Source organism: Apteryx rowi, unplaced genomic scaffold (assembly GCF_003343035.1).
Source record: "Apteryx rowi isolate R43461 unplaced genomic scaffold, aptRow1 scaffold_45, whole genome shotgun sequence".
Lineage (NCBI taxonomy): Eukaryota > Metazoa > Chordata > Aves > Apterygiformes > Apterygidae > Apteryx > Apteryx rowi.
Genome location: NW_020450705.1, coordinates 2,293,206 through 2,316,408, shown reverse-complemented (window position 1 = coordinate 2,316,408; position 23,203 = coordinate 2,293,206). Strand labels below are relative to the sequence as shown.

The following is a 23,203-nucleotide window of genomic DNA, read 5'->3' as shown; positions in this document are numbered from 1 at the left end:
TGATTTTTTTCCAGGTTCTCTCTTATGCTACATTCTATTATGAACCTTGCTGATTTATCACTGGAAATGTCCTTAATTTTTTTATTTTATTCCTAGGTAGCTGTGATGACCCTCCTGATGTCTATAATGCTGTTAAAGAAAAGGTCGCTGGCAATTTATTTCCTGTTAAGACTGTAGTTACATACGAGTGTAAGGTGGGCCATGAGTTCAGCCCTGGAGAAAACATGTGGCATATTGAATGTCTGCCGGATTTTACATGGACTGAAGTTTCACCTTCTTGTAAAAGTAAGTTTATAATCCTTTGGCTTAATTATCCTTGCAATTTGGCAAAACTATTACTAAGTAAAGAAACTTTACATAGTCTGCTGTTGTGCATATCACGGGGTTGGGGGAAAGAGGCAAGGATGAACGCGAGGAATACTGTGATTACCCAATCAATTGTGTGATTAACCTGTTTAACTAAGGGACTTCAGCGCTGTAGTTGCAGGCTAAACAGCCCAGCAGGCATGGCAGACCCTGTTTAAGTCCAAGCAGTTGCACCTAGGCTGCTCCTAGTACCCAAGTTAACATGTTTCTGGTCATTGCTGTGACTCTTGAACTCCAGTTTATTCCCTGGCCTCAGTGTTTTCTCTGCTTTACTTACCAGCCATGCTTTCTAGTCCCTTTAGTCTGTGGAAGAACAGTCGCTGCTATGTCAAGGGCCCTTTGCTCCATCTGAGGATAGATTGCAATTGCAGAGGCCCTTGCAAACACCCCAACACACAGGAGTGTGTCAGGGATGATGTTGGGGTGGATTTTGTCTGCTGTGACAGGTTTCAGCATATGGCTCTGCAGAGTTTCTGAGCAATCCTGCTGCCAGGGGAAAGATGGGCCCAGGGCGTACAAAGCATTCATTCTTTCACATCAAATGAATCTGCTGTCATCCAGGTATCTTTGCCGTGATTTCAGACTGTTGCTAATGTTTGGTATTTCTCAGGAGTTCGTTGTCCAAATCCAGATGTCAAAAATGGAAAGCACAAACATGCATGGAGATATAAAGAAAACAGTTATGAGTATGGAGACAGCGTTCGAATTATATGTAATGATGGCTATGCTTTCAAAGGTCCTGACACCGAAGTTGTGCTTCAGTGTACAAGGAATGGTGCATGGGATCCTGAAATACCTGAGTGCATTCTAGGTGGGTAGAGTTGGTGAAGCATATTGGCTTGGTGACTGCTTATTTTTGACTGCAAAGGTTTGGGTCACTCTGTACAGTGTAATTGCCTGCTCCTCTTAGCAGAAAAATGCGTGCAAAAATATACATATGACCTTAGGTGATGATAGTAGTAGCCAAGCAGTGTTTAGTTCCACTTTCATGTATCCCTGAACCTAGTCTTCTTCCTCTGTTAGTTGAGAAGTAATAGGCAGCCAAATATACAGATGGATCATTATATTGCTTGGGGATTGCTGTGGAAAAAGTAAGGGGTTTTGGCAGCAGGCTGATTCAGTGTTTGGGAAATCAAGAAGAGTTTTGGTAGCTTGCAGGGGCTTAGAAGATGGCTAAGAAGACTCAGAGAACTTTACTTACCTTGGATACTTCCTTGTCCTGGCCATAATGTTGCCTGTCAGGTTCTCAGTAATCTCATGAATCCAGTTTAGTGAGAAACCATTGGCTGCGGTCATCTGGGAAAATAATGGTGAGTGGCACTGAGTACCCTAAGGGGAGACGTGCAGCCTGAGTAGGGTGAGATGTGCTGCCCACAAAGAGTGTTCCCTATAGCAAGCACCTTCAACAACAGCCTTGGGAAGACTTTACTGTAGGAGCAGAAAGTCCTTTAAAGTTACAAAAGAAATGTTGAGACCTGTCATTTGCATTTAGATGATACTCACCCTTTTTGTCAGGGTTCAGATGTTCTTGATAACCTTGTCTTCTATATGAGAAGTACCTCCACTGGAATTCCTTCAGAATACATGAAATCTTTTATCTTCTGGTGTTTGTAGAACCTCGTTGCCCAGAACCAGTCATTGATCATGGAAGAGAGGTTTATAAGAGTAGAGGTGACTACTCCCCTGGGACTCAAGTGAGGCTAACATGTGATTCTGGCTATGTCCTCAGAGGCCAGGCCTCCATTGAGTGTCAGGCTGATAAGAGCTGGGCTCCTCAACTACCGCTTTGTGACAAAGGTATGTGTAATGCAACATCATTGCTGAGAAGAAGTACAGTACATAACTATTTAGAAGCAGTGGCGAGTAGGCAACCTACCTTCAGCATCTACTTCTGGGAAGAAGGTCACTGGCTTATGGGCTTAAACCTTTTATTTATGTAACTTCTCCTGGAGCTGTAAGCCAGGTCAGAGCTGTGCAAGAGGTGAAAGCATTAGGTTGATGTAAGAGGCTACGCTGGGGCCTGATCCGGCAAGTAGCTGGGCAGCAACTTAATGTGAATTTGCCTAAGTTCAAACATGAAGTCAATTCTTGTACTTCACTGATATCCAAGAACCAGTTCTGATTCTCACCTGAATATTATAATCATGCTTTTCTTTTTCACCCTTTCCCCCTTTTTCTCTTTCCCCCTTTTTTTCTTTCCTTTCCTTTCCTTTTTTCCTCTTTCCCCACTTTTCTTTTTTTCCCCTTTTTTATAGTCTGTGGCAAACCTCCAGAAATCATCAGTGGGCAGCACTCTGGCTTGGAAACAGAGTACTTCCCCTATGGATCCCAGGTAACGTACAGATGTGCAGAGGGTTTGTCCCTCGTTGGGGAGTCCTCCATTTACTGCACGTCCGACGATGGGGTAAACCTGATGTGGAGTGGACCTGCCCCAGAGTGCAAAGGTGATTCATTTCCCTTGTATGAGGTCAGATTCAAGTTCGGACCTAGGGGCAATATTAGGTCTAAACAGACCAGCCCTGTTGGCTGTTCTGATACAGGAGCTCCAAGCCCAAAGCTGTTTGATAACCATACAGCTCTTGCAGCTCCTGTGTGAAGGTCTTGGGTACAGAGAGCTGCTCGTTAGCCCTGAGGACCGGTGAGTGCTTCTTCAGGAGCTGTGATGAGGGGCTCAGGGTGGGTTCCACTGTTTGAATATAAAACTGATCTAGAAAGTGGTCAGGAAGAGTTACCATGCCCCACCTAATCTGATGATCTACAATCACCACCGTCACTGGAGCAAGGCTGGCAACCAAAACTGACACAGAGGCCTCTGTTCTCTTCCCTCAGTGGTTCGCTGTCCAAAGCCAGCAATCAGCAATGGAAGGATGACTGTCCAAAGGCACACGTTTCTGTACAGGGTGGCTGTGCAGTTTTCTTGTAACGAAGGCTATGTGCTACACGGCAGTAACGAGAGTCGGTGCCTGGGTGACAGTGCCTGGCATCCTCCTCTGCCGACCTGTCGGCCAGGTGGGTCCAAACCTGGGGCTGACAGCCCACGACTGGCTAGAGCGGGCCAGGGGGTGGCTGCTTTTTTGCTTTACTAACAGTAAGTAGTGGAATTCACAGTGTTTTCTCCTCCTCTTTCTCCTCCAATTATATTATTTTCTGGTGTGCATTTTCCTCTCAGTTCAGTGTCACCTACCAGTGGGAGATGACCTAGTGTTTTACACACAGAAGTCATGGTATGAAGTGAATGAAACTCTAGCCTTCTCCTGCAAAAGTGATGACCATCAATTAGTAACTTCAACAACTACCTGCTCAGCTGATGGCAAATGGATGCCATCACCCAAATGCGTAAGTACCATCATCTGCCCAGGCTTTGTCTGTATCTTGCCCCGTTTACAGCCTGGAATAGCACTGATCCAACTTCTTGAATGTGTTTGCTTCATTACAGTAGTGCTGGCATGATTAAATGGGTACAGCAGGAAGGGGATGCTCAATACGTAGGTCTCTTCCTCTACAGCATAGTTTCATGCTCTCTGTCTTTGTTTTGTTTTTATTTTTTTTAAAGGAAAAGCCCATTCAGCATGATACATGTGAGGAGTTTCTTCGAACTAGAGAAATTCTGCGGTGTGGAGTTCCTCTGGCAGAACTGAAAACTGTGCTGGAAGTACGGAAGTTGTATCTGGAGATCCAGAAACTTGAAAAGGAGCTAAACATCAGAGTAAACAGCTGAATGTTGCAACTGGTATCATAACAGGCATGTCTCCTTTGATGCATGTTGAATAATCATAGTGACTGAGGATTTTTAGTGACTTTGTAATTCATACTAATACATAAGTAGCCAGAAAAAATACTAACCAATCAGTCAAGGACATTTGTCATATGAGGAGTCAGAAAGTAACTGCTTTTGGTCCATTCTGTTAGAGGTCACTGAGTTAGGTTTGTACATCACCGTATACATTTCAAAGGTTCACATTTAGATATGTTTATTTTACTGAGAACTGCACAATTAGAAAGGAGCCAGACCAAAAGTAAATATTTGTCTGAGTCCCCCTACAGACAGGAACATACATTGTAGGAATCACCAGTCCACACTCACCCCACAACTAATGTACATATTTAACTCTAATCCCATATAGCCCATTGGCATTCTGTTCGTGTAACAGTTACATTCATTGTTGTGAACAAACATTTAATTGCCTTATTAGCTGTCACCTTAAGAGCAGGTAAAATGAAGAAATCGTCAAAGCTTGTTTTTTAGCAAAACAAAAATGCCAGGTTTTCTTCCCAAGCAGGACAGATCTGTCTCGGGGACTCCTGGCGATGGCACTTGCTGCATTTTTGTGTGCACCAAGAGCAGTTGTTGGAAATAAAACTGTAAAGAAAGAGGGGGCTAAATTATTTCCTAGATGTCCAGTAAAGGGGAAGTGTTCTGTTAACCTGTATCTTGTGATCAAACACATATTTCTTCAGTGCACAGTTATAATAAAAATGCAGTTCTAGTAAGAGATGTGTCCTGTTTTTAATAATTCTGTCCTATTTGTAGTAAAGAAAGGAGGTGTTTCAGTAATCGTTGCTTGATTAGACATGGAGAACTGTTTCCTGAGCCCAGAGTGCTGCTGCAGCAGGGCCCCCCAGGCGTGCTGGGCACTGTGTGTTCGTGCAGCAGCCTGTCTTACCACCCCTTGTGGCATTCGCGGGCCCCGGGTGAAAAGGTAATTTGAATCAGCAGCACTGGTAAGCGGCCTCCTGTGTTCAGAAACGAGGAAAGGATGGTGTGGTGGAGCAGGTCTAGCTGTAAAGTAGCTGTATTCCTCCCTGTGCGCACGCTGCAAACAAGGCAGAGCGTGTTCCCTTCCCACGGTGCGTCCTAGCTGGAGGAGACTCCAGAAAGGCAGTGCCAGGAGCACCTGCTGTGGAAGAGCTTTCCCTGTGCGTCCTGCGGGTCACCCACTGGGAAAACCACCCTGGATTACAGTTCGCCGAAGTTGCCCAGTCCTCTGGAAAGAGGCAAAGCATTTCCCATCACTGTGCTAGCCATGGCCACATCCGCCACGTCTGGTGTGGGGCAGGAGGAACGGCGTGGCTCCCGGGTGCTTCTCGTCTAGCCCATCCCCAGCTTCCTACAGCTATTTCCCTTTTCCCCGATGTGCAGTGGTTGGCTTCTCGGCACTGCCACGCTCACTTTGAGGAGAAACCGTTGCCTTCCCAGACGGCGCAGTCAAGTGCTACCACTGCTCTTCATCTGGGAATGCTCCCAGCACCATGAAGATGTTTTCTCACTGGACCTGGCAGCTCCTGGGAGTGGTGGTGCTTGTGCTGGAGCCAGCTGGGAGTCTTGGTGAGTGTCACTCCCTTACTCTTTTTCTTTGCTTCCATGGTTCAGCTTTGCTTATTGCTCAATATTTAATGATCAGATTAGTAAAATTCAGTGGGAGACTCTTCCTCTGACTTAAATCGTTGCTGACTTCTTTTTGTGTCTGATGTTGCGTAAAGACGATCCAAGCTCGGTGGCTGCTGCTAATTGTGTCTTTCTCCCCCTCAGCTCCCCCTCTAGGTTCTTGCAAGGAGCCTCCCAAAATTCCCAATGCTTTCCAGGAGTCCTACGTGGGGGCATTGATTCCTGCTGGGACTGTTGTTAAGTACGGCTGCCTCAGAGGCTATGAGCTCGTCCCTGGAATGTCCCCAGGACAGGTCACTTGCCTGCAAAACTTCACATGGTCTGAAGTTCAGAACTTCTGTCAGAGTAAGTATATTGGCCTCTGACTTAATTAGCTTTGCTGGAGCTGAGAATTTGTTGCCAGTGTTGGAGGATGTCCTTGTGGTCCGTGGCACAAGATGAGGATTGTGATAAGATGGAGTCATTTAGTCAGACAGTTAATCATTTCTATCATCATTTAATTAAGAGGGTCCCAGTTAACAGTTTAAGTGATATCAGGAGCAAGGTTGATGCTTAAACACTGAGGCAGCCTGTAGAAGTCTTGAAGGTGGCTGGCAAGTTAGTTGCCATGCATCCTGTGGGCTTGCTACAATTCATCAGAATTAGGGATTTGCTCACTAATGACTGTAGGAAGAGGAATAAATGGCAGTTTCTGCCTGGAAGTTGTCACTTTCTTTAAAAACAGGCCTTTTCAAAAACCCCTCTCATGTGCAAAATAGTCCCCCCACCCCCTCTGGTGTAAAGTGAATCTGCTGCCCCCAGCTGGTAGCACTATGTTTTACACTTTTTTTTAAATTATGGTGTTTCTCAGAAGTTCGTTGTCCCAATCCAAGCATTGCCAATGGAGTGCAGATACCTAAGCCAAGACCTGGAGAAGACACGTATGAGTATGGAGACACGGTTTCCATTGAGTGCAATCCTGGGTATGGCATCAAAGGCAACATCAACAGCACTGCCCTGACTCGGTGCAGGTATGATGGGAGCTGGGATGCTGCCATTCCAGTGTGTGAACCAGGTATGTTTTTAACAGAGAAGCACTGTGACTTGGTGACTGGCTAGCCCTTATTCTAAGGCGTAAGGAAATCCCAGTGATATCTGCCCTTAATTTAGTTTTCTCTCTGTTATTACAGTTTGTGAGCAGCCCCCAGATATTTCTCATGGGAGACACAATAGCTGGGCAAAGAAGAAGTTTTTTATTGGGGCCTCAGTGATGTACACGTGTAACAGAGGTTACACAGTTGTTGGAGAGCCTCTTATTTATTGTAAAGCTGGAGATGAGGTACCTGCAAGCTGGACTCACCCTACCCCTGAATGTACAGGTGAGTAGTTCTGCAACCCAGTAGAGCAAACAGTAGTAGAAAAGGGCAGAAATAGTGTTTGATTGTCTGTGTGCAATGGAAACACTACAGCTTTGAAGTCCTACAGATGATGGCTTCTCAAGCACACTTATTGATCCACAATCTCTCTGCCTCTGTTGCCACATTGGTTAAATTGATTAGTCTTCTCTTACTCATCTAACAGAGGTGAAGTGACAATTGGCCCCTATGCCTGCATTCAGTAAGAATACCCCTGAAAAGTCCTGTTTGTTTGGTGATCCACAGAGGTTCAGTGTCCAGCCCCAAATATTGAACACGGAAGACTGAAGTCTGCACAGAACTTCACCTACAAGAGCACAGTCACAGTCGAATGCGATGCTGGCTACGTCCCCATGGGTGCGACCACCATTCAGTGCCAGGACAATGGCAGATGGCATCCACGGGAGCCTGCTTGTGTCCTAGGTACACACAAATCTCTTTTCTCCTTACTTTGTTCCCACGTATAATTGCATATTTTTATTACATTGTCAGTAGTGACATATGCTTTCTCTTGATGCTGGATTGTATATGGTGACAAAAAGTGTTTGGGGGAGCATGTGTAGTGTTTGCAGGTTAGCTATTAGCGGATTTGGATGGGCATTACTATTAGCTGCACTATCTGAAATTTCATGACAGAATTCCCCTTTGCTGCTTCATCACCTTTGGGTAACACTGCAGAGCTATCTTCAGTGAATTACTCCAGTTCTGTCTTCAGTATCTATAAGTCAAAAATCACCCAAGTGAGACAAGGGAAATCTTTGAAGAGAAAATTACTACAGGATACATCTGGTGTGATGGAGAAACATTATAAAATAAGGACTTTTATTAGATTCACTGCATCATCTGGTGAATTTTTCATCATCATTTTTTCCATTTGGCTCAGGTCACTCCCTCATATCCCATAGCAACACTCAGGGTTGCTACTCTCCGTTGCTTCCTTCTGGGTTTTATGTCCGTGCAGTCGCCGTGCTAGGGGTAGACTGGATTTCAGCAAAGGCAGGGCTTGAGCTTCATCCCCAGTGGCTCTGCGGGTAGCAATCTTACAGCTGTCTGAGTGTTTCTGTGTTCTTTGCTTGGGTGCCCAGGTCGCTGCCCCTACCCTCCTGCTGTTGATCACGCAGACCGAAACCCTCAGCGGGACTTTCCAGTAGGTACCACCATAACCTACTTCTGCAGGTCCGGATACACTTTGCTCCCAGAAGTATCTCCAAAAACTACTTGTCTTAAAAATTTCACATGGTCCAAAATCCCAAAGCTTTGCCAGAGTAAGTATTCCATTTTCTTTGCTTTGCCAGGAAAGCATTAGTTTAATGATGCAGAATAGCACATTAGATGTTTCCAAAATACACACCAGTGCTGCTTTGCCATAAGGACTTTATTTAGCAGTGTTTGCATTCTCAGTAATAATAATTTTGCTGTTCAAAGGGTAGCATGACTGAAAAGAAATATCTGAAACTCACGCTAATTATTTAGCTGTTTAAACAATGATGCAGTGATGCATCTAGTAATGTATAATCCCTTCACTATGATCTCTAGCTAATCACAGGGTTCAGACCATTCTGCCTTCCAAGAGAAATGGTTGTTATCATGTAATTGCAGTATCTTAACATGCCAGGTCTGGTTAGAGACGTCTGTCAGTGTTAATAGGCAGCCTGGCAGATTCTCTTGGTTTACAAGTCACCACCGTGGAAAACATTTCTAGCATGAATGTCTGTTACTATCATTTCCTGACATAAACCATGTAAATTCTTTGTTATGCTGGTGTTTCTCAGAGGTTCATTGTCCAAACCCAGCTATTAACCATGGGAGAGAGATCAGCATCAGGAAAGTTGAATATAACTTTGGGGACCATGTGGAATTTCAGTGTGATCCTGGCTATGTGCTCAAAGGCACTCAGAGGATTCAGTGTTGGTCTGATGGGATGTGGCGACCCCCCGTACCTTACTGCGATATGGGTAAGTATGAATGAGATGAGCTTTGCTGGTACTGAGAACTGTGTCTCTGCAGAGCACAGGAACAACAGTGAGAAAGTCAGGTAATCTTAGTGGAGTGGGGGCCAAACCTGCCCAGAAGCAAAGAAGACTTTGAAGAGAACCTACCTAAGTGTAAACTTCAGGAACTGGTTTCTCCTGTAACTTCCCTGGATTTCTCAGTGCCCCCCAATGAATGAGAAGATTTTAATTTTTTTTTTCTCTCTTTTCACTTATAGTCTGTGGCCCACCTCCAAAAATCAACAGTGGGCAGCACTCTGGCTTGAAAACAGAGCACTTCCCCTATGGATCCCAGGTAACGTACAGATGTGCAGAGGGTTTGTCCCTCGTTGGGGAGTCCTCCATTTACTGCACGTCCGACGATGGGGTAAACCTGATGTGGAGTGGACCTGCCCCAGAGTGCAAAGGTGATTCATTTCCCTTGTATGAGGTCAGATTCAAGTTTGGACCCAGGGGCAATATTAGGTCTAAGCACAGCAGGGTTAATAGTGAGCAGGACTACCTGGAGGTCCTGCTGTCTCCTGCAGTCTGCTTTGCAGCCATGACAGCTCCAGACTGGAGGATGACCCATATGGAAATTGGAGACTGTGGTTCTTATATATTGAAGCTCAGAAAGTGGTCAGGAGGAGTTACCATGCCCCACCTAATCTGATGATCTACAATCACCACCGTCACTGGAGCAAGGCTGGCAACCAAAATTAACACAGAGGCCTCTGTTCTCTTCCCTCAGTGGTTCGCTGTCCAAAGCCAGCAATCAGCAATGGAAGGATGACTGTCCAAAGGCACACGTTTCCGTACGGGGTGGCTGTGCAGTTTTCTTGTAACGAAGGCTATGTGCTACACGGCAGTAACGAGAGTCGGTGCCTGGGTGACAGTGCCTGGCATCCTCCTCTGCCGACCTGTCGGCCAGGTGGGTACCAGCGGTGAGCCGGGCCAGCGGTCTGCTGCGGCAGTGCCTGCAGACGCCGAGGGGTTGCTCCACACAGGCAGAGGAGAGGAGTTTGCAGAGAAATCGGGCTGTAACGTTGCATAGGTTGTTTATTCTCCAGGCTCCTTTGGTGTCTTCCCCTCTCTGCAAAAGAAAGGAACTTCTAAAAGCTGATGCTTAACAGGCAATAGCTGAATTTTTCTCAACAGTCCTGTGTAAAGGAGGCCTTAATACAGGTCAGGAGAGACCATCATTTTTGACTGTCCTTTTTTAATGGGCAGAAAAGGCCTGTTCTAACTGACAAATATAAATCTGAAAATTCTTACATATGGATTCCTTATCTGCCAATAAACAGCAAATGCATAATACCTCTCAAGTGCTAATCTGACCTTCACCATCCCTACCTGGAACAGCTTTGCTTTAATATTATGTTTGGTTTCTCAGGTCCGCAAAATTAAGTTCACCTGCAGTGACTCAGTCTTCAAGTTTCACAATTTTTTTTCCTAAGGAATCATGGTTCTCTTGCTGAATTGCCTCCTGTTGTGTGTTTTCCTTTCAGTTCTGTGTCCACAACCACAAGTGAAAAATGGAAAGTTGATCGGTACTTGGGATGCTAAAACGTGGTACAGAACAAATGCAACTCTTACTTTCGAATGCCTTCATGGATACCACTTTTCAGCTGATGGAGACATGTCTTCAGCAGACTCTCGGACAGTCATGTGCTTAGCTGATGGCAACTGGACACAGCTGCCCGAGTGTGTAAGTATCATAGTCTGGCTGAGTTTCTGTAAGAATGCTGCCTGATTTCTAACAAGCAAAAAAACTGCTTGAACTTCTTAAAAGTTTTTGCTTCATTTCAACGACGGGGGTCACAGACTGCATTAGGCAGCTGTATAGCAAACAGGATAAAAGTTCAGACTTGGATCTGAAGAGTATGTGGATCTCTATCCACTCTAGTGCAATTATACATGCCTTTTTTTCTGTTTTTTGTTGTTGTTTGGTTTTACTTTTTAACAGAAAAAACAAGATGCTGCTGCTATATGTGAAGAGGTTGATGATATTAAAACAACCTTTGAATGCGGTGTGCCTATAGCGGAACTGAAAACTCTGCTGGAAATACAAAAACTGTTTCTGGAGATTCAGAAACTAAAGGTAGAACTAGAAAACTTGCAGTGAGTGAGTGAGTCCTGTAATGCAGGCTATAACAAATCACCTTTCTTTTGGATACAGTTCGTATAGTCACAGTATCTATCTATAAGAAGGCTCTTAGTGACTTTATAGTTCACGCTTATATGGATGTAGCCAGAGAAATATTAACCAGTGTATGCAAGATCACTTTTTGTCATGCTAGATGCTATAGAGCTAGAGCATAGGGGGTTTCTTGCTCTTTTCTTCATATATGGCAGGCTTGATTCCCTACTTAATAAACTTGCTGTTTGACATTATGTTTTAAGAATCATAGTAAGAAGTTAAATTGAGCTTCTTTGTTCCACTGAATAAACTGCGCCAAGGCAAGAGAAGCTGGACTGAACTATGTGAAAACACTTTTAGCTGATACAGGTTTCTGGCTCTGATGTAGTTTTCTGCCTGGTGGTTTACACATGTGCTTCACCCTCTGCCTATCTTGCACTTTTAAGCATTGTAATCTATCTGAATTCAGCCTATCATAACATTGATATACTTTATCTATCCAGAAATAGCAATGAATTAACTATTTAACTACATGTTTTCTATTAATCTAGTTTAAGGGTAATTACATAGAAGCGTTGCATTTGTAAAGACTTGCAAAGCCTATCCTCTTATCCTTAGATTTAAAAGAGGCAACAGGTTTCTGCCAGCACTGTCCTTGGCAGATATCTGTGCTGATATCGCCCTCCATTTCCCTATGTCTGCAAGCGAATGTGGAGAATAGATGTTGTAAGTTTAAATGTGGAGGACCAGACGGCTAAGATTTTTCTTACTATCCAATAAACCACAACCCCTTCACACACCTCTGTGATGAAGCAATTGTTAATTCCGTGCCGGATTACAATAAAGGTCAAGGTGCAATCGTGAGCGTCTCATGGTTCTGTTGTGTTGGCTGCAAACTAGCAAGATTTCCAGTGTGGTCAAAAGGTCATTTGGGTTAAGAGCGAGGAAAGGGCAGCGCAGGTGATGGCCTCCTGGGTGAGGGGACGTGGCGATGAAAGCCCCTCTGCGGGGATGGCCCTGGCTCTCCCCGCGCCGGAAGGATGAGCAGCGCTGCGCTCCTTCCTGCTGAGCCGCTGCGCGCTCTTCCCTGTTGGACGCACCTGTGATTACAAGCAGGAATTGCCTTATCTCCCCGTGCAACGTGAGCAATCTGCGAGCCTGGGTAAGAAAGGGGTGTTATGTCCTGCTGCGTTTCTGCAGCAACTGTGTTTGAGTACTCGTGGCTGACGTCAGATGGGACATTTCAGCGTGTTAGTCAGTGTGCAGATGTATTCGCTCACACCCATTCTTAATTACAAATGAGTCAGGCAGTTAGGAAAAACAGAGACCAAGGGTGGTCCTTTTTTATTTTTTATTTAAATCACCCTGGATTACTGAAGATCCAGGCTGCATTACCTGCCAGCAAATGACGAGCGTGCCTTTTGCTACCTTGGATACAATGTGGGGTGGGGGGATGTTCTTTTCTGCCCTGGTAGCGTTCGTTTTTAGCAAATCTCTGCTAGTCAGCACTCGTTGCCATTCGTAGGTCCAATAAAAGGGCTGAGTTAACGCCTGGGACCTGTACCCCTTCACGTGGGGCAGGAGGGCCCGGAGACGTCGCCCAAGTCTGCGGATACGGCAGCTTCCCCCTCACCCCTGGCCAGCTCCGCTCCAGTGTCCCTGCAGGAGCTCATTAAGTCCATGTGTGTTCTGGGAAGCCTTCCACCATTCCGGAGGCTTGGCGGAGTCCCTGCAGTGCTGCCTCTCCTCCCAGCCTCAGAAATACCCTCTCGGAGCTAACCACATGCGACAGAGGAGCAAGGACATTGCTGCGATGAAGCCGCGGGAACCGGGACGGGGGAAGCAGCGAGTCGGCACAAGCGGCCAGGCATCTGTGGCCGTCACGCGGGGGTCTCGCCACCCGGCGCTGCTCCTGGGGCTGCTGGGGCTCTTACGCCTGCCTGCTGCTGGCGGTGAGTACAGACGCGCGGGACGGATGTGCGAGACCTCCCCGGCTCCCCCCGAGCTGGGCAGGGTGAGGTGGCCGCCTCCAGGCACCGTTCCTGGTGATGCCATGGATCCAGCCCTGCCCAGTGGTTGCTCCTTTGGGACTGAAGGCAGCTGGGAGAGGGCAGGGAATGGTGCCGTCACCCAAAGAGCTTTTCTCCTGACTGCAGGTGACTGTGGGCCTCCACCCCGCGTGACCCATGCCAAGCCATCCGGCGCCAACCTCACCAGCAGCTTCCCCGTTGGATCCAAGGTCACGTATACGTGCCTCGAGGGCACCATCAAACTCCCCGGGAGGTCGGACACTGTGGAGTGCCTGCCTGGTCCTCGCTGGTCGGAGCTGTCCGAGCTCTGCGACCGTAAATACTTCCTTTCTCTGCACCAAAGTTCCCTCCTCCGGCTCTTGCTTCGCTTAAAGTTTCTGCCCTTTGTGGTGGCTGTTCTGCAATGGCACTTTGCATCCTGGCGAGGTACAAAAATGTTTCCTCTAGCTGCCGTTCATGAGAGCTGCTGATAGGTGCCGGATCCGGGCCGGACATCAGCGGGGTAAGTCAGAAGCTGGAGCCCGCGGTGCTTGTGCGTCCTCTCTGCCCTGGCTGGCAGATGCTTGCTTTGGAGACAGCTGCCGCGTACACCACGTTTCTGGCACATCACGTGAGTTCTGGTCTCCTGCTAACAGCTTCTGCCTGTGCACTTAATGCATCCTGCTCTGCACTTTGCAACAGCTCCGCTCAGCAGAGCAGCAGTCTGGTAACCCGCTACGCACTCGGGAGCTTTCCAGAAGCACTGCGGCGAGGACGCTGTGGCGGTCACAAGCTTTGTTGGTGTCCCTCGGGATGGCCAGCTCTTCCACGCCCAGGCCTGCTTTCCATGCCCACCAGGCAGCTGTGCTACCCCCACGAGGCTGCGGTTCGCTGCCCTGTCCGAGAAGGACAAGTGGAGGAATTTCTACCCCGTTGGGATCACCGTGAGCTACTTCTGCCGCCCCGGCTACGAGAATATCACGGAGAGCTCTCCCACCAGCACGTGCCTTCAAAATTTAACATGGTCACAGGCTCCCGAGTTATGCAAGAGTGAGTATCCCTGTCCCCGCTCAGGCTCTGTCGATGAGCAGCTGTCAAATTCAGAGATGGCTGCTCCAACCGCATGCTTCGGTTTAGTCTGAAATACAGCCAGGTTGCTACCATTCCAACAGCTGCATTTTAAATATTAGTATTTACTATCAAGGAATATCAACCTAATTTTAAGGCTTAACAGCAGAAGCATCAATAGATTGTCATTTTTTTTGTGTTGGTGTAATGGATCTGGTTTGATTTTCATGTCAGGGAGTATGTTCACATCTGGATGCAGCATATGCACAGTGCAAATGCCAATTTGTAGGGAGTATTTCTAGTGTTGAAGTTCGAAATGGAGATAAAGTGTATTTCTTAGTGAAATCTATGTTATTAAGACTGATGATGCAGCCACAGCACATTTTTCACAGTCGGGTAACCTACTGCCAAACTATCGAGATGAAAATATCTCTGTAAATATTTTTCTCTGCAACCCTGCAAGACACCTGCTGCTGCCAGCTGTGAGCGTCGAGCGCTGGCTGGGACTTGCACCTTCGTCCCAAGTCGTGATACTGGCAACTGCCTTTCTTTAGCTCTGCTGTGACACGCGTGAACAAAAACGCTTTGTCACCTTCGGGCGTAACCGTGCACCCCTGGGTCCTGTGTTAGCCTTGTTATTTTTCCCATCGCAGCCACAGGGGCGACTGCTAACGCTGGCCTTGCTCTCTCCCAGAGAAATCCTGTGGCCACCCGGGAGCGCTGCCCGGCGGCAGAGCGGTTCTGCTAACCGACTTGCTGTTCGGCGCAAGGGTGAACTTGTTCTGCGAGGACGGGTGAGTCGGGGGCTGCCGGGGCGGGTTAAYGCGCTGAGCTCCCCCGTGCAAATGCTGCTGCTGCGGCGATAGCAGCTCTGGCCTGACCACGCAGGGCTGGTGCAGCGAAGCGACGGATGTGGGCTGGCCTGCTGTTTTGCAATACGTCCCTCGTGCCGTGCTGCTCCAAGTGAAGAGCTTGTGACTAAGGCACAGCTGGAGGGAGGGGACACGGATCTGAGTTTGCAGCGCCCTTTTCTTCCAGGTGTCATCCAGAGGAAGTTTAACTGCCCTAGAATATCTATCCCAACAGGGCTTGTTGTACCATCAGTTTATAACTACAGATTTCAAAATTGGATACCTGAAATATTACCGGAGCTTAGAACTGGATTTTATTCAACTGGCCTTTGGGGGGAAGTATATATCCTACTCTATACTTTCGTGTGATGTCTTAACTGTTGCAGCGTCAGTGCTGCCTGCTCGTCTGTTCTCAGTATTAAGCTGGACACATAACAGATTTCCTTCATGGTTTCTTGAGGTATGTGTCTAGACAACCATGCGAGCATGGTTCTACCCTACTGGAAACCTGTGGTTCCCAAATCATTCCTGGGATTCAGAGAACAAGATACATATTGCATAGAAAAAGGCGTGTGTTTGAATTCCAAAATGTTGAACCATTAACTGTTTATGTTTGCTAGATGTTTTCAAGCTAGAAAAGAAGGCATGAAGCACACTTTCCACCAATCAGTGATTTGACTCATACTTTCTGCCTGCTTTCAATCAGGGCACATATGCAGTGGAAGACTGTGATTTGAGAAATTATGCTCTTAAATCTCTGATTAGTATTCCTCCCTCCCTGAGTAGGAACTAACTGGCATCATCTGGCTAGTTCTGCCTGTCTTTACAGATGTTTCAAATATAACAGCTTCTCTTTCCAGATACTCCCTTAGGGTGGTCTGTAGAGAAATGAGAGCATGTCCAGCCCCTCTGTGGTTTGAAAATAAATATCAGGGTGGAGGGATAACGTTATCCACCTCAGCAATTGCATTCAGATGATGAATTTTTAGAACAGGAGAATATAAGTCAGAGATTGGGGAAGAGTCAGTGCTGCCTGGACAAGATGTGTTGGCTTCCAGTGAGCAAATCTAGTAGCCACTTTAGTGACAACATACAGTAATACTGCTCCTCACCCATCCCTGCTGTATGCAGTGGATGCATTTGAAAATTTGCAGAAATTAGCTAAGCAGGCAAGCAAGCAGTCTGCTGTCTTTTGCTTTTCTGGCAAAACTCTAGCAAAACAGCCACAACCTCATGACCTAATGGCAATGTCCTGGTGAGGAGAAGGCAATGAAGGATGCTGGGCTCCCTGCCCTCTGCACTGCCTGATGTTCATCGTGCTCTTCACCGGCTGCTTGCTATGACTTCTCCCATCCTCGCAACGAAGGAAGTACTCTGCAGTGAGAGTCAAAGGAGGGAAGTGCTTAAAAATACATTAATAATGATTCTAGTCCTGAACAAGGTGAAAGATCTCTCCCTGTTAGCCAGCTTCTACCTGCACATCTGCTTGCTTTAAACTGCCTTTTCTACACTACTAATCATACTGGTACCAGGGGACAAAATATTGTTCTCAATTTCTGGACAGTTGCTCAAATTGCTCTTTTCTTGTGTATTTTCACTTAGGTACAAATTAAGTGGGAGGCATTTCATCCAATGTCAGCTTAAAGGAGACAACGTTGAATGGAGTAAATTTCCAACTTGCGAATGTAAGGCTAATCCAACCTCACTTTTGTCTTCACTCCACAAGAGCCTTGCAAGCTAAAGGCTAATCTAAACCTGTCTTCATAGTTTGTTTGTTTTTCTTGATGTTATGGCAGATGGGCACATTTGGCAGGTTTGTCGCAAACACTGCAGCAGAGAAATACCCATTTTGCTACTGACACTATATTTCAGCAGCTCAGTTTTGTTCCCACAGAATCAACATATTTTTATTTCTCATGACTTAAGGTTTGTAGTGAAGGTGATGTTATGAGATTTCGAGGAATCATGAACCAGGGCATGGCAACCTGCCTGTTTATTTTTATGACATCTGGAATAATAGGGAGAAAGAACTGAGAACAGAAACACTTCAGAAACAAAAAGATGATCTAAGCAAAAGGCAGGGCTAGCTACCCATCTTCAATCGTCCAGAAGGTTTATTCTCTTCAAGAATCTTAGGAAAACTCTTAACACTTAAACATTTTGTATTTTAATTATTAGTAAAACTTTTAGAAATACTCATGTTGGCCTTCTTTCATGCAGTAATTACCTGCTCCCCACCTCCTCAAATTATCAATGGAAAGCATGATGGTGAAGGTGTAGAAAAATTTGCTTATAACTCAACAGTGACTTACAACTGTGATTCTGGCTTCCAACTCAGTGGAAACGTTTCCATTCATTGTACGAGCACAGATAAAATAAATGGAGTCTGGAGTGGAGCTGCGCCTGAATGTAAAGGTGGCTATCATTTCAGTTTAGTGTTTATTATGAGTTTAGTGTTTAGTATGCACGAGCTAAACATATTGTGGTTGCCTGATACAAGTGTAAGTCATATTGCAATTTAAAAAAGAAAAAAGCATTGATGCCAAACTGAGTATGGAATGAGCTGTCTGTAAAAGAACGATGTAGTGCTTTTAGCAGTTCTTATTATTCTTTTTATCATAGAGAAAAGAACATCTGTCAAACTTGGATCAAAAGAAATGGAAAAGAGTCCTGCTCTCAAAGGTGAATTGAAATGATTCTACATTGAATTAAGCCCCATGTTTCCAGATTTAATTAGCTGCTTTATCATATCTCTATGGAAAAGTCATTCAGTGAATTGTATGCCACGATTTTGATTCTTTTCAGATTCCTATGGCTACAGCATCCAAGCATCTAAGAAGGCTTTCAAAAAGGAAATGAAAATCAGCCTCTATAAAAAGTCACTCCAAAATACCATCTCCTTCTCACATTCTTCTTCGTTCTCCAAGGCACCAGGTCAGTCCCGCCGTGTCTCCTGAAACTCATTTGGAGTCCAGGAGAATTTGTTATGGAACTCAATGTTTATTCCTATCCCTATAGCTGCAGCTTTCATTTTTTCACGTTTCTCTTTAGTGTTAGGTAATTGTGTTACCTCAGCATTCAGATTTGTTGTACCTTTGTATAAAAGCCAAAATTACTACTACCCTGGAAGCAGCCAAAGATCTGTATGTCCCCCGAAGTACATGGGAATTTCTGGCATTCTACCCCAGGCTGATTGCTTTGAAAACCTAAAATGGTCAAAAATTCCAGCACTTTGTGGAAGTGAGTGACTTTTTTGTCTTGACTGAGATTGCTTTCTTCTGTAAGTTTTCTTTGTGTAGTTTGTGTTTTTCACTTTTGGGGCATCTGGTTCAGAGATCAGGTTTGATTGCATTGGCCTTCTCTTAAAAATCTTTATTTTGTATCAAATGCATTTTTTTTCATATGTCGGTTGTTTCTTTGCCCTTGCATTATTAGGGACATGGCTTAACCCAGTTCTTACCATACTCAAAAGCAAGAGATAATTTTATACCGTATAGCCTCAAGAGTGCTGGGTTTTCTGTCCTTATCACGGCAACATGAGATAATAACCCAATGTTAACCCTGTTCTGTGCTAGAAAGATCATGGGCAGCCAGGAGAACCAGAACATGGCAGAAGTGCTGTTACAGCAGATTTCCGATTCGTTGCAAAGGAATATTTTACCCATAAAATGGGTGAGTGTCAGTTGTGTTGGAAATGGTATCTGAATGGGAACCACAAGCATATAATCACAAGTAATGAAGTACAGCAAAATACCCACCGGAGGATCTAGCCATTAGACTGGAGATTTGATGAAAAGCATTTCTCCAGTATGAGGGTTAAGCTGAACTTGGCCTTTCTTGAGCCATGTCTCTTGCATCASAAAAAGAAGAAGAAGAAGRAAAAAAAGCCAGTTCTCACCTGTGTTGCATTAGTTAAGCCCAGGTACAGAAATGCCCCCGTCCAGGTTCGGCATGACCGTGCAGCATTTTGCTTGCTGCTCTGTTGTTTCTCAAAAGTGGGGTTTCTTCCACGCAATACTTCTCAGATCTGCTAGCATTGCTAGGCTGACAGTTACTTTGGACCAGAAACTTGATATATTTGTCTAGACTATTAAATAGGAATCAAAGAATCCCATTTACCCTGTTAAAGGCAGGGTAACTGGACTGCTTTTTACCAACTGCATGTGTGTGCTCATGTTGGAGAGACATGTAGGAAAGAAATTTCAGTGTTATCAGCGTATGAAGAGAGCTTCAAAGAAGAGTTTTACAGGCTTAAAGGAGATGAAGTTTTGCAATGTCGAGCCCTTGGTAGTAACAAATGAAGGTTAGAAGCATCCTAGATTATACAATGTGGAAGGAAAGTGGGGAAACTTCTGTTCTATTTTTTGACTAGAAGTTCCTGCTTTGCTCTATTATATTACTCCAGAATCAACATTAATTAAAAAAACAACAACAGCTCTTGCTGTGGGTTTTTGTTCTTTTTTTAAAACATTTTTTTCATTCTTCGCACTTTTTCAGAAGACTGTGTCAAATAAGCAGCTTGGCATATGACCTAAAAACAACTGCACCGGGAGAAATGCCACTTCGCCTTGTGCTTCAGGGACTCAGCTCTACTCCCCCAAAATAGCAGTCCGATAAAATCAGCATGTCAGTGCCAGAAGGCTGGAGCAAGTGATGTGAAAAGTGGAACAATGCCTGAAAACTTCCTCCAGTATTTGAGGGAGGAAATGGCTCGGACATTTCTGAAGTGCAGTGCTAAAACACCCCCCCAAAACTAGGTGGCTTTCTCCTCCTTTGAAATTCTGGGCAAGAATCTGCAAGCAGAAAGCTTCATTCTCCTTGAAACTATGGCTAGGCTAATGCTGGTGAGAATATTCTTTCCTCGGACTGCTGGTATGACCCATGGGACACATGATGGCAATCACGCGGAGAGATTTATCTGCAGCTTCGAAGCAGTTTGCTTGTGCTGTGGCTTCTCTCCTCCAGCGACACCGTGACAGAAGGACACCAGGGGAGGAAATGCTGAAAGGAGGCGCTTGCGGTTTGCTTGTGCGATTGCAAAGTCAACTGTCACGTGCTCTAAGACGCTGCTGCTCTTCCTCCCATCTCACTGCAAATGTAGCGATGACTAAGAAGGCAGTTCAGTGTGATCCTACCTATCTAAATATATTGTTCTCTTTCTTAAGAAATAGCACCGTGAGCACAAACCATATAAAACCATCCCCACGTTCGGTTTGTGAAGTGCCCCACGCAACAGTCATACTTGTTAGGACTCTTAAACTTCGCTTCCAAACAGAGAAAAAGTGAGATCAGATCTGTCTCGTGTACACAAATAACATGTATTTTTTTTAAATTGTAGTATGTTTTAAAGTTCCAAGGAACTGGCTGAAAGTGACTTACCTACGAGTTGGTTATTTCCCATAKTTGCTTCTCCCACCTGAGATTTTCTCTCTTTCAGTAGTTTCCTCCTACCAGTGCAGGCACAGTTATAATTCCTAGTGATCTCATTTGATCTTTTTCAGACTTGGGGAGGGAAGGTGCAGTTTCTCAGAAGCCCTTCGGGCCTTCTTGGGAATTTCTGCAGGATCTCGGTAACGTCACGATCAGTTTGATTGGGAGTTTCCCCTATCACAGATTTCCTTGCTTGCTGGCAACACAGACCTGCTGCCATAGCAATCAGCATAAACACGAAGACACATGGGATAGGCTGCAAGAGAGACCAAATATCAAACCCCAGGACTCGCTCTCCACTGGGCTGAGTCACTTCCTTAACATATTAGGAATTCCTCGCTGTCAAAGTACTGGTCTCATTGCAGATGTATCCATATTAAATGTCAGCATGACATTTTTGCTGAAATCTAAAGACTGACTTACTTATCTTGCTAAGTTATATACTCATTTCTTATAGGAAATCATAGTACTTTACCTGTCAAAATGAATGTTGTAGGATCTTTACATTTTCAATACTTTTAGCACTTTCTTTAGCAAAAGTTTGTTTTTGTATCAGCCATAAATATTGCTTCTTTGCAGTTTCTATTTCTGTTACGACTACGTGACAGATAACAGCCATGAATGGTGAGTGTATCTAGTATTCTATGTAAAATAAGTACTTCTGCTTTTCAAATAGAGGAAGCTACTAATTCTCATAGAGCTGTAGGTGACAAGCACATCGAGTGTGTGCAGACTTCTATAAAACTAACTGCTAAGTAAGCTGTCTTCCAAGCGTTGTCACACTGCAACAAACCAACCGGAAACATCTACTTTATGTTGTTGGCTGATTACCGCCTTTGTGTTTCATAGAGCACATACTAATTGCTTTATGTTTAGGTGGCATTCTGGGTTTTTCTTTAGATTTAAAAATAAATACTAGTTGTAATATGAAGGATAGCTCTTGAATTAGAGTGCCCACCGTTCACTTTGTATTTACTGCAGCTTTACTGCTCACACATTATTTACCTGGCGCCTCCCTTGATTATTTATTTCCTAAGTGGGCTCCTATGCAAGTTCAACTTGCGGAAAAAAAACCCCGGAGCTTGGTGCGGGTGGTGCACGGGGAACGCTCTTTGGGGACCTGCCGCGTTACCTTGCAAACCCTCCRTCTCATCGCCAAAGGAAGGGGCGGGAGGGAGGGCGCATTTCTGCGGACGGCCAAGAGCCACCCTGGCAGTTCAACGTGCAATTTTGTCTTTAGATGGAGAAAAGCGGTGACAGACTGCACGGGTATCTCATAGCCACTGGTGATGCAAAAGTGAATTGCTAGGGGTGTTTGCAGTGGGTAAGTGCAAGATTTCATGCTGTAGCTTGCAGGAGGCATTAAAAGGAGCTGTCGGACTGCTCTGTCTCTCAGATTTGGGGCCCTCAAATATCGGTGACCCCAAAGCTGGTTTTGCTGTCACCTTAATGTCGTTCTGGTTCGTGCCTGGTCGTGCTCCAGCATGCTGCGGCGGAGGTGCACGATCCCACGAGAGTTACGCTTGGCCGTGCGTGCCGTTTCGCTCTAGCCTTTGCCATGTGCTCAGCACGATTTCTTTCAGTGAAGGGATGTCAGAGCAAGATAAAAACCAGTTGTCTTCAGCTGAGCAGACCCGGCCCCCTTATCAACGGGCTGTGCTGCCGTTCGYGTGCGTCTCCAGAGCCGTTCCTGGCAGACGGAGGCTTTGCTGCCCGCCTGGCCTTGCTGGGGCAGCAGTGAAAGCGCTCAAAGTTCAGCAGAAAATGTGCGTGCCAGAAATGCGCCAAGCCCCGGGCGGCGCGAGCCCGGGACGGTCGCAGCGTTCCCGCAGGTGCAGGCATCGCGTTTTTAGGCAGAGACACGGATACGGCTGCAGAAAGGAGTCTGGGCTAGGTAGTTCAAGGGGTTGATGGAAAATCCGTTAGCAGAGTGCATGATATTGTAAGAATTCTTTGCCAAATGCTTCTCAATGTTTTGTTATCTCATGTTGAGGTGGTTCCTCCGGATTTGGGTTTTTTTCCTATTAGCAACTTCTTTTTACATGCTAGAGCCGCTATGCCAAGTCTCATCTCAGTTGCCAAGTGATCTGTAAAAATATGTGGCCAGGTCATTTTCCTACATCAACATGCTCACAAATGATTATTTTAAAAGGATATGTAATGCAGGATACTTCACTGCTCCGTTAGGAGCCTCATTGCAAATGCTTTTTTACATGTACTCAAAGATAAATTGCATCAAAAAGGTGATATAAAATAAAAAAGCAAGAAAAATGAACAAAATAGCCTGGAGCTTCTCAGTGGAAACATGGTTGTTTCCTGGAAAGACAAAGGCAGATAGAGAGAGGCCAGAAGGTCCCGCAGGGCCGGGCGGCCCGAGGACCTCGCTGCGAACTGGCAGGCCGGACCGTGTCTCATCCAAAGAGATGAGTTTCACTGGGAGAGTGTCACAGTGGAAATGCTACCATCCTCACTGCCTTTTTTTTTTTTTTTTTTGCATATACATTAATAAAAATAGTTCAATTATCAGCTTCCACGTGAGCCTCGCTTACAGCTTCCCTCTGCCCTGACCTAGTCGTGCATCGCTCAGGG

General features: G+C 45.5%; 2 protein-coding genes across 2 annotated transcripts in view; both read left to right on the top strand.

The window, feature by feature from the left end:
- The window catches only part of LOC112971645, a 90,347-nt gene that overhangs the window by 11,737 nt on the left and 55,407 nt on the right, over positions 1 to 23,203 (top strand). The window contains exons 10-38 of the mRNA XM_026077246.1: positions 97 to 285; positions 977 to 1,177; positions 1,981 to 2,163; positions 2,622 to 2,810; positions 3,196 to 3,375; positions 3,536 to 3,702; positions 3,920 to 4,079; positions 5,543 to 5,692; positions 5,897 to 6,097; positions 6,603 to 6,806; positions 6,922 to 7,110; positions 7,393 to 7,569; positions 8,232 to 8,411; positions 8,919 to 9,101; positions 9,356 to 9,544; positions 9,868 to 10,047; positions 10,625 to 10,824; positions 11,083 to 11,238; positions 13,010 to 13,208; positions 13,413 to 13,601; positions 13,995 to 14,315; positions 15,028 to 15,127; positions 16,787 to 16,869; positions 17,405 to 17,599; positions 17,807 to 17,866; positions 17,990 to 18,118; positions 18,203 to 18,424; positions 18,760 to 18,850; positions 21,194 to 21,238. Coding sequence (XP_025933031.1) covers positions 97 to 285; positions 977 to 1,177; positions 1,981 to 2,163; positions 2,622 to 2,810; positions 3,196 to 3,375; positions 3,536 to 3,702; positions 3,920 to 4,079; positions 5,543 to 5,692; positions 5,897 to 6,097; positions 6,603 to 6,806; positions 6,922 to 7,110; positions 7,393 to 7,569; positions 8,232 to 8,411; positions 8,919 to 9,101; positions 9,356 to 9,544; positions 9,868 to 10,047; positions 10,625 to 10,824; positions 11,083 to 11,238; positions 13,010 to 13,208; positions 13,413 to 13,601; positions 13,995 to 14,315; positions 15,028 to 15,127; positions 16,787 to 16,869; positions 17,405 to 17,599; positions 17,807 to 17,866; positions 17,990 to 18,118; positions 18,203 to 18,424; positions 18,760 to 18,850; positions 21,194 to 21,238 — 4,912 coding nt within the window. The remainder of the gene's footprint in view (positions 1 to 96; positions 286 to 976; positions 1,178 to 1,980; positions 2,164 to 2,621; positions 2,811 to 3,195; positions 3,376 to 3,535; positions 3,703 to 3,919; positions 4,080 to 5,542; positions 5,693 to 5,896; positions 6,098 to 6,602; positions 6,807 to 6,921; positions 7,111 to 7,392; positions 7,570 to 8,231; positions 8,412 to 8,918; positions 9,102 to 9,355; positions 9,545 to 9,867; positions 10,048 to 10,624; positions 10,825 to 11,082; positions 11,239 to 13,009; positions 13,209 to 13,412; positions 13,602 to 13,994; positions 14,316 to 15,027; positions 15,128 to 16,786; positions 16,870 to 17,404; positions 17,600 to 17,806; positions 17,867 to 17,989; positions 18,119 to 18,202; positions 18,425 to 18,759; positions 18,851 to 21,193; positions 21,239 to 23,203) is intronic.
- On the top strand, positions 12,647 to 14,067 carry LOC112971570 (complement decay-accelerating factor, GPI-anchored-like). Its single transcript, XM_026077137.1, has 2 exons — positions 12,647 to 13,208; positions 13,413 to 14,067. The coding sequence occupies exons 1-2, from the start codon at positions 13,040 to 13,042 to the stop codon at positions 13,754 to 13,756; spliced, it is 513 nt and encodes a 170-aa protein (XP_025932922.1). The 5' UTR covers positions 12,647 to 13,039; the 3' UTR covers positions 13,757 to 14,067.

What these genes read in the sequence shown, in the direction of transcription:
- LOC112971570 (XM_026077137.1), top strand. Translation starts at nt 13,040, where the DNA reads ATGCGACAGAGGAGCAAGGACATTGCTGCGATGAAGCCGCGGGAACCG. An exon ending in ACGCCTGCCTGCTGCTGGCG is followed by an intron (nt 13,209 to 13,412) that starts GTGAGTACAGAC and finishes TCCTGACTGCAG; the next exon opens with GTGACTGTGGGCCTCCACCC.